This window comes from Anolis carolinensis, chromosome 6 (assembly GCF_035594765.1).
Source record: "Anolis carolinensis isolate JA03-04 chromosome 6, rAnoCar3.1.pri, whole genome shotgun sequence".
Lineage (NCBI taxonomy): Eukaryota > Metazoa > Chordata > Lepidosauria > Squamata > Dactyloidae > Anolis > Anolis carolinensis.
Window position 1 is genome coordinate 96,780,330 of NC_085846.1, and position 17,579 is coordinate 96,797,908.

A 17,579-nucleotide genomic window follows, 5' to 3' on the forward strand; every position below is an offset into this window, starting at 1 on the left:
TGAAAATCTGGCAAAATGTCATGTAGTTGTACCAATCAGAAGCATTTACGTTTGCAGCCTTTATTGTCAACTCTTGTATCGTTATCCCAATACCCCCATGCATATCGGATATATTGAGCATGGTGATCAGATCATGATATGAATAAACTACCCCTCCCCTCTAAAGTTCCTTAAAATGTGGGAGGAGAATCTACTTCCACAAAGTAACAAAAAAGAGTTTCAAATATATATTATTTCATTTTTAAAAAGCAAAAACCCTTTGCAATATAGGAGAGACACAGTAGTTCCAAATCATTTAATTTTATCAACATTTTGTTCATTTCTGCTTTTGCTTAAGATATATTAGCATAACATATACTCTTAAAATAGTTAGCTGCACATGTTTTATAATGTGATTTCTAAAACTTGCCAGGAAGAACTTGGTACAAATGTCAATCCACCTCCATTGTTACCTTAAAGTGCAGCCCTCTCCATAGCAACCAGAAACTTTTTGAAGCAGAAATAAACTAATCCTCTTCAGCTTGCAGAGCACCATCAAGGAATTTTAAAAACATTGGACTTCCCGGCAGCAAAATACTCTGTGGGACTCAAAAGACCAGAGAGCCAAAGGTATACAATCCTCCCCCTCCCTCCCTTTCACTGAAGGTAAGAGGAAAGAATGAAAAAGTGAGGTTTCCTTCTAATACTTTTTCCCATTGCTAACTTCGTTCTTAACATTGACCTCACTTTCAAAGTATTTTTTAAACATCACAAGCTTCACATAGTGTTAACATTTCATCTGATTTTAGGCCAAGTGCTGCTTTGGCAGGCTCTCATTAGCTTGTTTTTTTCACAGCTTCTTAGCTTAGCAAGAAAACTTACATTTGTTTATAGGTCTGATGTGTGGATATCAAACATGGATGCTGTACAGATTCTAATTTCTAAAAAATGTTTTTTTATGTAATATAGGTGGTATTTCCTAACCAAAAGTAGTAGTTTGCATTTTCATCTGGCAGGGATATTGAAATGGGAAGTAAAGTGAAGTAAAAATATCTTTTGCAGCATCCTCAAATGAATTCAGTCTCGGTGTTTTATTGTTTGTATTGTTATCAGGCAACTTGGACATTAAGTTCGGGAGGTGGGAAGATATTTTTGCATGGTGTTACTTTCAGCGAGATAAGAAAATTATTATATTATAAAATTAATATCAAACCAAACCAAACAGGAAACGATCCTTCAGGTATGCAATGGCATGACAGTGTTAGTAGTAGTAGTAGTAGTAGTAGTAGTAGTAATAACAACAACAACAACAACAACAACAACAACACCTTATTTATATTCCGGATTACAACATACACAGATAGGCAAACACTTATTTATTTCGTGTCAAAAGCATTGCATAACAAATACATTTTAAAATGATGGGGGGGAAAAGGAAATCACAAGCAACTAAATAGTTTTAGACCAAAAACGGGCAACAGCAACCGCATTGTCCGTAGCCTTAAACATTTAATGCCTTTAATACAGTGGGAGTAACAATGACATACAAGTACACAGAAAAAGGTAGAGGCTTCCCCTTTCATCTCTGGCTTTCTGGAGGCGGTGCTCAACTTTGCCCATAGGAAGGTGCTTTTGTTTCATTTCCAAGTCAAGGAGCCTGTTGTCCATAGACACCTCCTTGTCATGTTGGCAGCATGACTGCATGGGCACCTTTATTACCTCCCTGCCAAAACTGTACCTATTGATCTGCTCACATTTGCATGTTTTTGAACTGCTAGGTTGGCAGGAGCTAGGGCTGACAGCAGCAGCTCACCCCGACACGTGGCTTTGAACTGCCAACCTTTAGGTCAACAGGTTCAATAATTCAATGGTTTAATCCATTGAGCCATTCTTCCCCCCCCCCCTCAGCATGCCACCGCAGCCCCCCTAATATTAATAATAATATGAACAGCTTGGCTTGCAATTTAAGTTTAGGAGGCATTTTCCATTTTCTCCAAATATGCTTTTCTGACACATCATTATCTATTGCTGAAGAAAGCTGCCCCATCCCCACTCCACTTTGGAGGCCAAAGAAAGAAAGGGGTAGAAAAATGTTATTTCTAGTAATTTCTTGAACTTTGCAATTTTGGGAGAGAGGGGGGACATTGAAACTGCTATAGCTGCAAAGATTGTCCTTTTCTACACATGCAGCTGGATGTTGTGGTATTTTCGATTCTACAACGATCACATTTTAAAACGTTCCCTATGTCTTTCCAAACACAAGCATCAATAGAAAAGAGCAGGGATAGAACCTTTTCCCCCAGTTTTCTTATTTCTCCTCTTCCCCCAATGGAGCATTTTGAAAACCTACTGATAGTTTGAACTTGTCCACTCCATTGTATCATCTCTGCATCCTACAGTGTTATCCTGTGTAATCACAAATCAAAGTGAGGGAGTCCATGGCTCTCCAGAACTTGGTGAACTGCAGTTCCCATCTGCAGTATGATGGAAGCAGCAGTTTAGTAATAGCTAGAAGGATGGAGGTTGGCAGCCCTTCCTTAGATGTTCCAAAATTAGAGTAGAACCTGTGTATGGCTTCCTTGGTTCAGTAGCTCATAAATTCTCCCTATTTAATGGTGGAAACTGATTTGTAAGCATGTTAACTCCTACTGCTAATAAGCAGTCACCATTGAATTTTTCTAGTGTTCACAGTATGCAGCTAAAGAGAAACCATTAACCTTTCCCTAAACGTATTACAAAAACTTATGATTATTAAATTTATTAATGAGAATGAAACTATTAATTGAAAAGATATAATTATGATTATTGTTATTATTATTATTACAAATGTTCTGTCTCTGAGTCAGCCCTTTTCTACCTACAGCCAACTTAGTTCCCTGCTGCTTTTCCTGCTGTAATTTCTCTACAGACACCCCATTGTTCAGAAATAGCTTGTCACTGCAAATCAGCTTAACCAACCAATTAATAAATCCTTCCAAACATATTGCATTTACTCTAATTAAGGGGTTTTCTCCTGCACCCTTTACTATATACATTCTTCAGGTTTCAAGTTTAAGCTGCAAACTACAAACCACGACGCCACAGGAATCAACACCCAAAGCTGCTACAACCTACAAGAAGAGGAGGAAATGTCTTTCCTGACTACACATCTTGTTCTTTTGATCATCTCGTTAACATTTTTATTTTGCCTGCACCCTGCAAGAACACAGCAGAGTACTGACAAAGAACTGAAGGTGGATAACAGCAATGCCTCCCACCAAAGCTATCTGGCGGATGCTTTACGTATTATTTCAGCTAACAACTACTCCGAACACCATCAAAACCAATCAAGAGAAATGATCAGGATACTGTTGGAGAAAACTGTTTGTCAACAAAGGAATTATGAGAAGGAAGATGACTGTAATCTGGTTAGTGAGTCAGAAGTGATGAACAGACCATTGTATGCATAACATAGGAGTGAAACGCTCTCTGCATTTGGTCTCCCAGTTGATGATCGGTTTATTATTTGCATGTTTATTCAAATAGCATATTGATCCTTTTCAAGAGAAACACTGTAGCCTTCAAACATATATATACATTTTGTTACCATTTTAGTCTTTCCAATTTTGGAAGTTTTAAATGGGTTTTTTTGTTTTGTTTTCAGTACAACAATACTTCTAAATTATGTGTTCTGCTTCAACAATAGTATTTACAGAAACTGCCAGTGAGGTTAAAATTGGTTCCACTAGTTTTATTTTACAGTCCTCTAATTGCAACCAACATTATCTTAGACTCATTTGTCATCTCCTGCTAGCCTCAAACTGCTGGTAATAGGCAAAATCCAAAATTCTGGTAAGGGGCAGATGATTTGCATTAAAGGAATAATGTGTTCATATATTCCTGTCTCATAATAGCATAACGCTGGGACATCTTTACTGTTAAGCAAAGTGAGGCAAAAGACTAGCATTGCTACCTTTAAGTTCTCCTACATTTTTAATATTATAGGATAATTTATTTGTTTAAAAATATGTATCTATAGTGAGCCCCTTGCATTTGCTGGTTTAACTGTTAAGGATTTCATTTTTCACAGATTTGATTGGTATGGTCTCTCTGTGTAAGTCCTCCAGTTTAACTCTATGAGCAACTTCCTCTAGCAGACCTAGTTGCACTGGTGGACCTAGTGATTCCTAGAGAGATGCACTCTTAGGATTTTTATCTGCAATTTTTTCAGCAGTTAGTGGAGGGCTAACTGTAAAACCAAAGACCCAATGTGGCATAATACTCTGGAAGGCTAGAGTTTGAATCACTGCTTGGCCATGAAAAATCATTGGGTGAATTTAGTCCTACTGTTTATCCTAACAGACAGCAAACCTTTAATAAAACCTGCTAAGAAAACCCAATGATAGATTTTCACTAACTTAGAGCCAACTTGGAGACCCATGGAATAAACACACCTTGCTTTCAAATGAATAGAGGTCAAGCTGCTCCAGAGTATTACAGCAATATGAACTATGTGGAGGCCTGACACCCGCTCCTTGATATAAAATCCATAGAGCAAATCCAGCCTCTTGATCTCTAGGCAGATCCACCATAAAGTCATTGTTGCAGGCCAGGGCCCTTAAAGAAGATAACTTCAGAACAGAGAAAACTTTCTGGCAATGTGGTAGATATTGATTACTTGCTTCCCCTTTCATTGATTCCAATGCAAACAAAATATCTTCTTTTTTTTAGGTATTCTACCTATCCCCCCCTCTCTCTTATTTTGTCTTTACCCCCAACATGGAACACAAGGTAGCTTCCCAGTAAAAGGCAATCCTGGGGTATTACAGGAATCGGACATATGTCTATAGTCACTTGTACCAAGCGCCAGAACATGGAAATCTGAGAATCCAAAGTCACTCCCCTTTTCTACTCTCAAATCTCCATGTTTTGGAGCCTTCTACTTAGTACAACTGTCCATAGACATGTGTTCCACAGAGCTTTCTGTTGACATAACTGTAACATCCTAACCTTTATGGATCAGTGGGACCAGGGATTAGGATTTTTTTATTATTGTCTCCTACAAGACTTTAGCTAAGCTACACAAGATAAATGGCTGTGGCCTTCCTGTAACTCATGCTGACTAATTTGTACCTGTTTTGGTACGCATCAGAGCTTTGTGCTGAGTCTTGTTTGAATTTTTGTTTAATTTTTATATTTGTTTTATTCACAGTGCCTTGAATCGGATGCTCTGATATTAATTGCTGGAGGCAACTTAAGAAACTATCTTACTGAAGATGTATTCCAGAAAATTTCCCTAATTCTTCTATATTACATCATCCACCAAAGAGAAGCCTGTCCATCCATGCACAGTCTGAGGGACAGAGATTACAGTTTTTTCCTAAATAGCATGCTCAATTATTTCCTTGAGAATGAAACCAGTGATGCTCTAGAGGCAATAAGGAAACATTTCAATATATCTGAAAACCAGGTAAGAAAAGAAAAGAATGAGGCTTGGGCCAACAATTGTCATTAGTATTTTTCCATCAAATTTTTAAATGCAATTTAAATAGATAAAAGCTTGAGTGGATTGTGCAAGTTTTGTTATTACCACTACTTTTATGAATATTTTGACACATGTCAAGATCATGACTCATTACTTCTGATCCAACCCAAACCTGAAGGCTATGTAGGATGTAATGAGCCACTCAAGCCCGTAACTAGGGGCGGGGAGATTATGAATTAAATCCCTTCCCCCCAAAATCCTGGTTTACTCATGAATTTTAACTGGTAATCAAATCCCCATGAGAAGCAAAATCCTCTATGAGAAGAAAAAATTAGAGTTCCTCCAAAACTGCAAGCACTATCTCAACCAAATGTTGATAATTTATTCACACTGTCATTACATACCATTTTACCAATTTACATTGCAATAGCTGCAATAGCCAACATAGTGAAAGCGACTAAGTTTTGACATCGCAGATGTTTAATCAACATAATCCACTAAAACCAACATCAGAATCAGACCCCCTAGGTTAAACTCCACAAGAAAAACTTGAGTTTAAATACAATTTACGATGTTTCCAGGCATATAGCAACTATAATAATTTGTGTTTGCTTTAAAAGTTTATACTTTAATTTCTCCTAAACTATAAGTATTTTTTACATAACTAGATACCAGATAAAATGTAATAATATGTGTGGGTCATGGATCTTGATTTTTAGATATTCCAATTAAATGTGAAAATATATGTATAAGAGATCTTATACATATGCTGTATTTCTGATTCTAACCAATATTTTTTCATGAAATTTGAACACAACTATAGATTGTATTATGTAGTTTCATTTGTTTTTACCCCATTGAAATATTATTTTAAAAACACCTGAAAGTAGTCATGTCACTGCTCTTTACTCTTCTCCCTTTCAGAGCTCTCTCTTAGGTCCGCCTTCTTGCTTCTCCCATTGGAGTATAAAAAGAAGGCATGCAAGCAGCTATGGGTCATTCCAGCTGTCTTAGTGTACAATTGCCTGCTAGTTGAAGTTGCTGTTCTGAGACTTAAAGCCATGTTAGTTGCTATTAGTGCTTCCTTTCATCCGCCTGATTCCTAAATGAGCTTTTCAGCTTATTGATAAACTATTACAAAAGTGGTCAGGAGTAGAAAGCTATCTGTTATGATCATCACTGTTAGTAATGTACAATAGCCAGAATTCTAGATTGCATCTGCATAAGGGCCCTTCTACACTGCCTGATAATCTGGATTAATCTGGAGAAAACCGTGATATCCAAGTTTTCTCTGGATTAATTTGACACCTGTAAAGATCTAGCAGTTCGAAAACATGCAAATGTGAGTAGATCAATAGGTCTACAGGAAGGTAACGGCGCTCCATGCAGTCATGCCGGCCACATGACCTTGGAGGTGTCTACGGACAACGCTGGCTCTTCAGCTTAGAAATGGAGATGAGCACCAACCCCCAGAGTCAGACATGGCTGGACGTAACGTCAGGGGAAACCTTTACCTTTTTAAAAAATATTTTATTAAAGGGGGTAAGTGATAACCAAACAAACAAATACAAACCAAACCAATACAATACAATTTAAAAACAAGAATGACATATAGGCAAACTGTGGGGGAAGCCAGGGAGGGAAAAGGGAAAGTGAGGAAATCCTGTAATATACATTTCTGTCCATGTCCCAGTTCATTTTTCTGTTATAGTCCTTTTCTTAATGTAGAAGTCCAGTTTTTCCCACTTTGTGTTCCTAATCGGTTTGCCTCTAATTTCTTTCATATAAAAAGTTAATTTGTCCATATTCTTTATTTCTTCCATTTTTTACAACCAGTGTTCCATCTGCGGGATCTGTTCTGTGGAAACCTTTACCTTTTTAAAGATCTAGACCTTAAGCTAAAGTGTGGATCTTTGCAGGTGCCAACGCTGTGGGGATTGACTCCTGGGACTGCTTCTGCAGTCCCTGGGAGTCAATCTCCAAAGACATTCCGGTAGTGCCTCCTTCTTATCCCCCCATTTCCCCCTCAAAATGTGCCGAGTGACCTGCTAGCAGCACAGGCCCCTCCTGAGAGTTCTCCTGATGGGCAAAAATGATGCATCAGAAGGTGGGGGGAGGAGGAAAATTTCCCCCTCCCTCCAATATGTCATTTTCGTGCATCAGGAGTACTCTCTGGAGAGGCCTGTGCTGGCAAGTCTGGGGTTTGGGTTGGGGCTGAGGACAGAAACATAGGAGGAACTGGGTTAAACTGGGTTTTGGGGCAGTATAGAAGGGCCCTAAGTAGCATTTCCTGTTTTTCTACATGGACATTACAGGAAAGCAAAAGGGAACTTGCTATTTTAGTCCAAGAGTCTGTTAGAGTGTTGATACTGTGTGTAACTCTCTGCCCATGAGCCTATTCTGGTATGTGGCATGTGTCCGTAATAGCTGAATCTTCTCCAAGGTTACATCTACATTGTAGAGTTAATGTCAACACAGTTTTAAATGTCAAGGCTTAATGCAGTGGTTCTCAACCTGTGGGTCCCCAGATGTTTTGGCCTTCAACTCCCAGAAATCCTAACAGCTGGTAAACTGGCTTGGATTTCTGGGAGTTGTAGGCCAAAACACCTGGGGATCCACAGGTTGAAAACCACTGGCTTAATGCTATGGAATCATGGAGTTGTAGTTTACAAGGTCTTTTATCTTTGTTGCTGGTGTCTAACCAAACTACAAGTCCCAGGATTCCATAGCATTGAGCCATGGAATCAGGCTGCTTTAATTCTACTGTGTAGGTGCACCTCCGGTGTGCAAGGGCAGCAAGAGGTTTCCAGAGCATGGCTATTTCATATTTTCAAATGGCAGGACTTGCCTCATTTAAAAAAAACCTTGCTAAGATTGTATGTACTTTTATATTAAAAGGTTTTGTGAAGAGGAAATCTCACGATCGATTTGGCATCTTTGAAATATATATAGTATTAGTGTACCTTTTGGTTGTTAGTAAGAGAAAGCCATTTCCCCCAAGATGTTTTCACTCACAGACTACAGGAAACAAGAAATCTATGCTCAGTCTAGACTATAATATAATCCTTTTAGAGCTAATTGTGTGAAAGCATGTGAAAGTGCCAAGAAAACCTAGATTCCTGTAAAGACTAATCTGGTGCTTTACTCATATTTCCAGTAGATGTACCAATGAAGTAATATACTGTAATAATATAAAACTAGAAATAAAGGAAAAGGTAGAAATTCTAGGAAAATATAGTCTAAAGCATCCATGATGTTAGTTGATAGAGCAGTGCTGTTTTGTTCTGCTCCTCCCTGCACAGAGTGCTAGATTATGATTTAAAAACACTAATAGATTAGGTCAGAACTTTCTAAAAGACCTTATCTCTTTATATGATACTTCTCAAGTTTTGAGCCCCTCTGGAGAAAGTGTTCTTGTATCTCAAATCTTGTTTGATGAGGACATGAGAGGGGTTGTTCTCCCCTTTCTGTTCCTTTTTGCTTGCAGGTGAAAATCTTTTTATTTAGATAGCCTTTTGACCATTAATTGGGTGTATAGAAGTGTCTTTAAATGGCAAGTGTTGTATTCCTTCGCCCTTTCCTGTTACATTTTCATGCTTTTAATTTTAATTCGCTTTTTGGTTTTATCCTTTTAAATTATGATTTTTGTTTTAAGTAGTTTTAACTGTTATTTTTAAATAGAATTGTTTGTTTAATTGGTTTTCCTAAAAGAAACACTGTTCTATAAATATTTTTAGTTGTACCTTGTCTGAGTGTAAGTTGTTTTGAGTTCTGTCCAAGTAGAAAGATGGTTTATAAAATGAATGAATGAATGTTTTAAATTTACTCCCTAACACAGTGGTTCTCAACCTGTGGGTCCTCAAATGTTTTGGCCTTCAACGCTTAGAAATCTTAAGAGCTGATAAACTGACTGGGATTTCTGGGAGTTGTAGACCAAAACACCTGGGGACCCACAGGTTGAGGACCACTGCCCTAACACTATTTCTGAAACCTTTTATCTGTATTTTGATTCAGCTTATGTTTTAAGTTCCTTTGGTTGCTGTAATGGGGAAAACAGGGGATATAAATAAAATAAAATAGGACACAGTAACAGTGTGTCACTGTTGCCATTACATTGATTTCCACAGCAAAGGGCACCAGTGATTAGGAAACCTAGTGTTAGAGCTGAGCTAGTAATCAGAGAGTCATTTAGACCCTTGGTTTCCAATCAGAACTTGGAAATATTAGGGCAGGGGTGCACTACAACTCCTAGAATCCTACAACCAACTTTATTGTGTCCATGCTGGCTGAGGAATTCTGGATACCATAGTCCAAAAGTAAGTACTATATTCCAGGTTCTGCTTACAACAAGGTTGGACATCTGAAAAGCACCTGCAAAAACTATATGTTCAAGACTAGTTTGAACCATTTTTTAAATCATTTGCTTTGCTGACAGACTAAAGTCTCATAAAAGAAAATCTTCCTTCCTACTCATCTTTCCAGTTTCATCACTTGTACTATAACATTATTATCTTTTAATCCAATTTTCTTCTATTTTCAGTGTCTTCATGTAAGTGTTCTAGAGAAAGAAGTTGGAATACTGCACAGTAATGTAACCGATGAAAGAGCTGTTCCTCGCCTGGCTGCTGCAATTCTTACATTTGCACTGAGAGGGATATGCCTGGGTAGAAGACATTTGCCCCCACCAGAATTCTTTATGGAATATATTTTCAGTTCCCTGAACAGCACCAATGAACTCCATGTAACAGGTAATTTCCAAATGTTATCTTAAAATAGAGGAATTGTAAGAAGGAGGTGGGTCCACAATGACTAAAAAAATACAGAATATATTATACAGAGTTATGTTTGCATCGTTAATAGCATGCCAATCATAAAGTGTTCTATAGAATTATCCCATAGCACACATGGAACTGAGAAAACAATGTAATGGGTCTTCCCACATTAATTTCTATTATTGATAAAGTCTCTCATTTATCCTTTATATTACACAAAATAAATATAAATGGGAAATGGAATTGCATTTTTCCCTCATTTACTCACAAAAATGTATTTACTTTATTTTTATTCTTTCTTCCTATAGGGGCTCACGGTGGCCAACAATGACATGACACAATACAATAGAACTTAAAAACAAGGCAAATACTATACATATACATATGAATATGAATATAAAAATAATAAACCAATTAAATTTTTTATGTGTTAAGGAACTCCATGTTCACTCGGGAAAAAAAACATGAAAAGTTCTCAGTTTTCATCTACATTGCACCCAAAGCATTCCCCTTGATATTGGGGAACATATGGGAACTCATACCTACTGGACATACTTATTTCTCTGTATATTCATACACCTCTTGACTGAGAATATTAACATATTCATATAATTTGCATCATTCTCACTAAATTTTGACAATTTCCCACCAAGTCATTTCATCAGTGGATCATAGATTTTTTTTAAACAGGTGTCATATTCTTATTTTAGGCCTACAGCAAATGAAGCCCAAACTATATAGAAACCGTACAAAATGTAAGCGCACATCTCACCACAAAGATAACCTCAACAGCCCTTTTTTCCTGTACTGGCAACAAACAAAAAGCAAGGCAGAAGGAAATTTGATTGTGAATCAGCCACTGAACAAATATGAGTAATACATACACCAGCTCTGCAAAGCATACTGAGGGGCTCCATGCTTTCCTCCTCCTCCTCCTTCCTCTTCCCCCTCCAAGCTTTTATTCCTCTTTCCTGCTCCACCCCCTTCCCACTGCCAAAAGCCTTTTCCCCCTGCCTCCCTTGCCACCAAATATTATTTATCGGTTAGTTTTTCCTCAAAGCAAGAGCAGAATAGGAGAATTCATTTCTCTTTCCCTTGTTAGGGTCATTATGATGACTCATGATACATATGGGATGTGGGTGGATCCTTTTGCCAGATGCACCCTTGTTTGATTTTAGTTAACAAACGACATGTAATACAAATATTTTACTTGGCAAAATCCTAAGTGGCTAATTGCACTTTAATAAATAAACACATAAGAAGATATATAAGATAAACCAGCAGTTTTCCTAGATGAGCAGATTATCCCTACTATTCTACTATTGTGAAAGCTAAGCTACACAATTTCAATGTAGGTGTAAATTTGGATTTGATTGTTTAAGACAAAATATGCTAGCCAAAAAGCCCATTGGAGGAACAAGCAACTGACTTTGCCTAACTGCATTGGGACATTATGGACCTTATCACATTGATGAAGTCTTGCAGAGAGATTTGCTGGCCTCTGTGGTGAATTGGTGGGGTGGGGTGGCAATCTCAGCACCACGAGTCTTCCCCCTGGGCTGGTTCCATGGTTCCTAATATTCTGACTGCAGCATCATAGAACATTTTCACACCAGTTCATCGACCGAAGTGAGCCTGCATCATATGATGGGCGGTGTGGGACTTCAAGGACACTTGCAGCCAACCATGTGATGAAGTCCTATATTATTCTACCAAACATTTGAAGAATATAGGAGGGAAGGGAGTTGTAGATAGGCCTTAGGGCCCTTCCAGACAGGCCCAAATTGCAAAAGGAACCATGATTTAAAATCCTGATTCCTTTTGCGATTTAGGCTGCATCTCAACCCCAAATCCTAGGTTTTGCCTGGGGGGGGGGAGAAATCTAGCCAGCCCCCAGCTCCCCAATTTCCTCTCTAAACTTACTGGAGAGGCCCGGCTGCATCCTCAGGCCCCTCAGAGAAAGCTACTGACACATCAAAATGACGCATTGGCAGCTTTGGAGAGGGGAGGAGAGCTTTCTCCGAGGGGCCTAAGGATGAGTCAGGAGCTTTCTTCAAGGGGCCTAAGGATGCAGCCAGGTCCCTCCAGTAAGTTTAGAGGGGAAATAGGGGGTTAGGAAGGGAGAGTAGGGGTGCCATCCCGCTCCTTCAGGCTCTGGAAATATCTGGAACTTGCAGTTTACTCCGGATTGACCCATATTAACCTTCTCTACTTTGACATCACCTTGTACTTCAAGCAACTATGAAAAGGTAAAGGTTTCCCCTGATGTTAACTCCAGTCGTGTCCGACTCTGGGGGTTGGTGCTCATCTCCATTTCTAAGTCGAAGAGCCAGCGTTGTCCGTAGACCTCCAAGGTCATGTGGCCAGCATAACTGCATGGAACGCCGTTACCTTCCCGCCAGAGCAGTACCTATTGATCTTCTCACATTGGCATGTTTTCAAACTGCTAGGTTGGCAGAAGCTGGAGCCAACAGCGGGCGCTCACTCTGCTCCCCGGGTTTGAACCTGGGACCTTTCGGTCTGCAAGTTCAGCAGCTCAGTGCTTTAATACACTGAGCCACTGGAGGCTCCTATAAGAACCATAAAATCTGAAAATAAGGGAGGAAAGCTATGATACTCTTCCACTCTCTCTGAAACTACTGAGTCTCTTCTTCCTTCCTTCTATTGTTCCTAGAATAATATAAACCTGTGTTTATAACCCACCTGGCTAACACTTTGGATAAGTATAAATTTCAGGAATACCACCCTACTAACGTCACACCAAACTTCAATGGCAATTGCAATATTTGTAGGTTCTACCGGTTCATGTGCTTTCATCATCCATACTTAGATGTTCACAGCTTTACACAATATATCTGATCTCAAATGAAGAGGGTGAATTCATTGCCTTTCCTCATCTAGCAATATAGGCCCAGAAGGCAATGGTATTATGTACTGTGTTGACAGGCAACCCATCAAACTCATTGATAATCATGGCATTTGAAATATTATTGACGTAAGAGAAGAAACTACTATTTTAATTTACAGTAGTAGGTAATGCTATATTTTCTAACAAATCCTTAGCAATAAACCAACTCCTGAGTATACTGTGGGCTGGAAAGAATTGCTGCACAAATCATCAAGCTCATCAAAATAAGACAGTGAGAGATGCTGGGCATCTAATCATTTCAGATGTAACAAATGGAAGCATTACACATTGGGAAGATAATGAGACAACTATTGAATGGGATCAGGTAAGCAAACACTTGTGGCAAATGATGGGTTAGATTCTCTTCTAAAGATATGTATTTTCAAATAATTTATATTAGATTCTCTCTTTAAAAAATAGAAGTATTACTTCTATATAAAAATGGAGCCATGCAAATTTGCTGTGAGAGAGTCTAAGGCCCCTTCTACACTGCCATATAAAATCCAGATTATCTGCTTTGAACTGGATTATATGGTAGTATAAACTAATCTGGCTTTCTTTTTCCCAACCACAGTTATGCCTGGAATTTTATCTTATATTACTTTGCCAGTTTGAACTTTAAAGTCACATTGGTTTTTCACATCATCCTTTTGGACCGCTTTTTCAACCTACTAGTGGTTTCTGTATGAAAAATATGTGTGTGTTGATTCCAGTGTATCAATACAGCCATTTTGTCATGACAACTCTTCTATTCAGTCTTTACAGTCTTGCTGCAGAGTGAATGTAAGAAATGCCTCATTTTTATTTGGCTCACTGGGTTCTGTGTTGGGCAGAAGATTAAAAGCAGCTTTTGAGGGAAAGCTTCATTTTATATCAACATTTATTCTTACTTCTTAATGTCTTAATTAATATGCATGCTCCTTTGAGAAAGTCATGGACGACAACAATATATTTGATGTAGCTAAATTTCGCCTTCTGTTTTTTACACATACATAAAAAGGCCATTATTTTTCATTGGTAACAGATGGTGCTCATTTTTGCTTCTTCTAATTAAATTAAGACAGAAAATTTCATTCCATCACATTGAATGACACACAAATAGATAGTTGATCTTATCAGTAAATATTGCTGATATTGCAAAAGTGTTATGTTATTAATGTTATAATTGCAGTTGTTATTTTCTGGATAGAAAAAAATCTGCATGATTTCATATCATAAGCAGCAGCAAGGAAAACAGCAACAATGCATAATTAGATTTTCAGAACAGTAAGCATTTTTGAACCCCTTCATAGATTTATTCGGTCTTGTTTTTAAGAGATCCCCAAGCAAATTCAAATGCACTCATGCTTTGCTGCAGGATGTCACCTTTGCAGGGCACAACTCTCTGCTGGCTACAAAGGTAATTAGAGGGTTAGTTTTTCCTTTGTCCACCCCTGAAACATCTCAAGGTTACCCAGGTGTGTGCGACTGTTTGATCCAATATATTCTATTGCGGAGTATAACATCTTTTATATTTATAGTGTCCTATTAGAAGCCAGGCTAATCGGATGTCTGCATTTTCTTAAAATCCTCTGCCAGCAGATATTTCCATAAAGCCATTAGATAAAAGGAGGCAGCCATTTGGCTATTCATAAGAGGGCAGAATTGTGATCCACACTATCTGACTGGCAACTCATAATCTCGTCTGTGGATTTCACAGGAGTGGAAAATATTGTCCCATCATCGATCTGGTCAACGATAATTCTGGTCAACCTCCAAATGTGAAATGGCAGCAGGAGGAGTTTTGTCCTTCATCTGAGACCTCAAAATACCTTGGGTTAACTCTTCAGTTCTAGTGGTTAAATATCCATATACCTAGGACAGCTCAGGCAATCTATTTTATCTTTCATGATTTATAAAAGGAGCCCCCGGTGGCGCAGTGGATTAAACCATTGTGCTGGAGGGACTGATGACTTGAAGGCTGGTTTGCTGACCTGAAGGCTGCCGGTTTGAATCCAACCCGGGGAGAGCACAGATGAGCTCCCTCTATCAGCTCCAGCTCCAGCTCCATGCGGGGACATGAGAGAAGCCCCCCACACGAATGGTAAAAACATCAAAAACATCCGGGTGTCCCCTGGGCAACGTCCTTGCAGACGGCCAATTCTCTCACACCCGAAGCGATTTGCAGTTTCTCAAGTCGCTCCTGACACAAAAAAATGGTTTATAAAACTGTAAATGTGGAAACATTAAAGTTGTGAATTTTGTTTGTGGTGACGGGGATAGTCTTCAGATTTTTAAACTTATTATGCCCTTAATTTTTAAAAGAAAATGTGTATAGTTTTCTTCTAGATCCCCAAGCTCTTCAATTTAGTTAACACTCTGCCTTCTCCAACAGGCCTGTTTCTCTGCAAGTGAACTTGTGGAGATATTTTTACATGACAGCCATCTATCAGTTTCTAAAGAACACTTCAGACAAATGAGCCCAGCAATCATTCAGCAATTACTAAGCTGCTCTTGCAAACTTATTGAGTCCAAACAAGCAAAACCTCAACCAAAATCTCTGGAAAGTAAGTTGAGTTTTCATGATATCTTAGATCAAAAGACTATGATGCGGAGGCAAAAGAAATAATAAAGTTCAGTTAATAATATAGCTCTCTAATGGTCTCAATTTGGCAGGGCCAATTCCAATTAATACTCTGTTGTCCTACTTTTTTCAGATGCTTTTAAAGTGTCCCAATTTCTTTCTTCTCCTCCCACTTTCCCTCTTTGTTCCAATTAATACTCAGTTGTCCTACATTTCCAAAATGCTTTCAAATGCTTTTTTAAATGTCCCAATTATTTTCCACTCCTCCCAGTTTCCCTTTTTGTCCTTAACCTATTTCTATTGCTAAATTGGGACAGATGGTGGGTGGGCATTATTGCTTATAACACTAGGCTACAGTATAGCTGAAAGAGATTCAGTATTGAGATCACACCTCAGAAAAGTTCCTTTCTTGGACTACAGCTTCCATTGATGATGCTATCTGGGAATCATGGGCAGTGTACTATAAAAAAGTGTTATTCCAAGCTTTAATACACCTGTTTTTCTTTTTTTAGCAATGAAAAATTGAGTTGTTTTTAACATATCGCCTGCCTTCTGTCATTTCTCAGTATCTCTTTAGGTTGTATGGGAGTTGTGCGTATGTACTATTTTCAGTGCTTTTCAGGTGCATCAGTATAACAAAAGAACTGAATCTGTCATTCTCTGCCTGCTGGTTTACCCTTGATCTGTAATCAAGCATCACATTTGTATCCAATTGTGCTCTCTATTATCTGGCACCAGGCATAGCTAACTCATATGCGTATGATTTCCTGAATCTTTTCTTGTCAAATCTACTTTGATTCTACCTTGCTGAAGGTCAGATTACTTGGCTCTTTCAACCAGCTTCACCTGTCTCTTAGTTTCTCTGCTTCACCTGCCCTATACTACAAGTTTGTCTTGTCTTCATAAAATAACTATTTCTGTTTAGGGATGGATGACTTTATCAACATTACTACCCTGACATTCTAACAAACAGTGAATCTGGGTTCTTTCCATCACAATCAGAATTCTACTTCTTAGACCACATCTGCACTGTCATATAATCTAGGTTCAGAATGCAGATTAACTGCATTGAACTAGAGTATATGGCAGTGTAGAGTGATATAATGAAGTTCAATGCAACTCAACCTGCATTATATGAATCTACACTGGCCATTAGAATGTAGTTCAAACTGTATTATTCGGCAGTGTAGTTGAGGCCTTAGTGTTGCCTGATCTTACTCTCAGACCTATTTTGCTGGGCAAAAGTTGATCCATGAGGAGATAGTCTATTCTGCTGGCAATCAGGATATGGAGTGGGTCATGGTTTCACTCCTCCTTCTAGCATTGAAAGAAGTTGCAACAATCAAATGCTTCCCCCGAAGTCCTTGTTGCAACCTCGCTCACTTGTAGGAGGAAAGATGGAAATATCACCCACCCACATCTCAGTCTCAAAGAGAACAGACCTCCTTTTCTGAGAACATCTACTGCTTGGTAAAAAAGGTGAGGGGGTTATGATCATGGAAATAGTGTTATTATTATGACAACATAGGGACCATGAATACAAATGACTTACAGATGCATAACTTTGTTATGCATTCATAATCACACTAGAGAATGCAGTTCACATTTATAAAGAAATACAGTAGAGTCTCACTTATCCAAGACTCACTTATCCAAGGTTCTGGATTATCCAAGGCATTTTTGTAGTCAATGTTTTCAATATATCATGATATTTTGGTGCTAAATTCGTAAATACAGTAATTACAACATAACATTACTGCGTATTGAACTACTTTTTCTGTCAAATTTGTTGTATAACATGATGTTTTAGTGCTTAATTTGTAAAATCATAACCTAATTTGATGTTTAATAGGCTTTTCCTTAATCCCTCCTTATTATCCAAGATATTCGCTT

General features: G+C 38.3%; 1 protein-coding gene across 2 annotated transcripts in view; it reads left to right on the top strand.

The window, feature by feature from the left end:
• Positions 1 to 241: 241 nt before the first annotated feature.
• slc39a12 (solute carrier family 39 member 12) overlaps positions 242 to 17,579 on the top strand; it is a 35,973-nt gene continuing 18,635 nt past the window's right edge. Inside the window, exons 1-6 of one of the 2 annotated variants that reach the window (XM_062983833.1) lie at positions 242 to 645; positions 3,022 to 3,386; positions 5,171 to 5,428; positions 9,984 to 10,191; positions 13,279 to 13,448; positions 15,498 to 15,669. In XM_062983833.1, coding sequence (XP_062839903.1) covers positions 3,108 to 3,386; positions 5,171 to 5,428; positions 9,984 to 10,191; positions 13,279 to 13,448; positions 15,498 to 15,669 — 1,087 coding nt within the window. In that variant the 5' untranslated portion in view covers positions 242 to 645; positions 3,022 to 3,107. The remainder of the gene's footprint in view (positions 646 to 3,021; positions 3,387 to 5,170; positions 5,429 to 9,983; positions 10,192 to 13,278; positions 13,449 to 15,497; positions 15,670 to 17,579) is intronic. The other variant, XM_062983834.1, reaches the window with a different exon arrangement.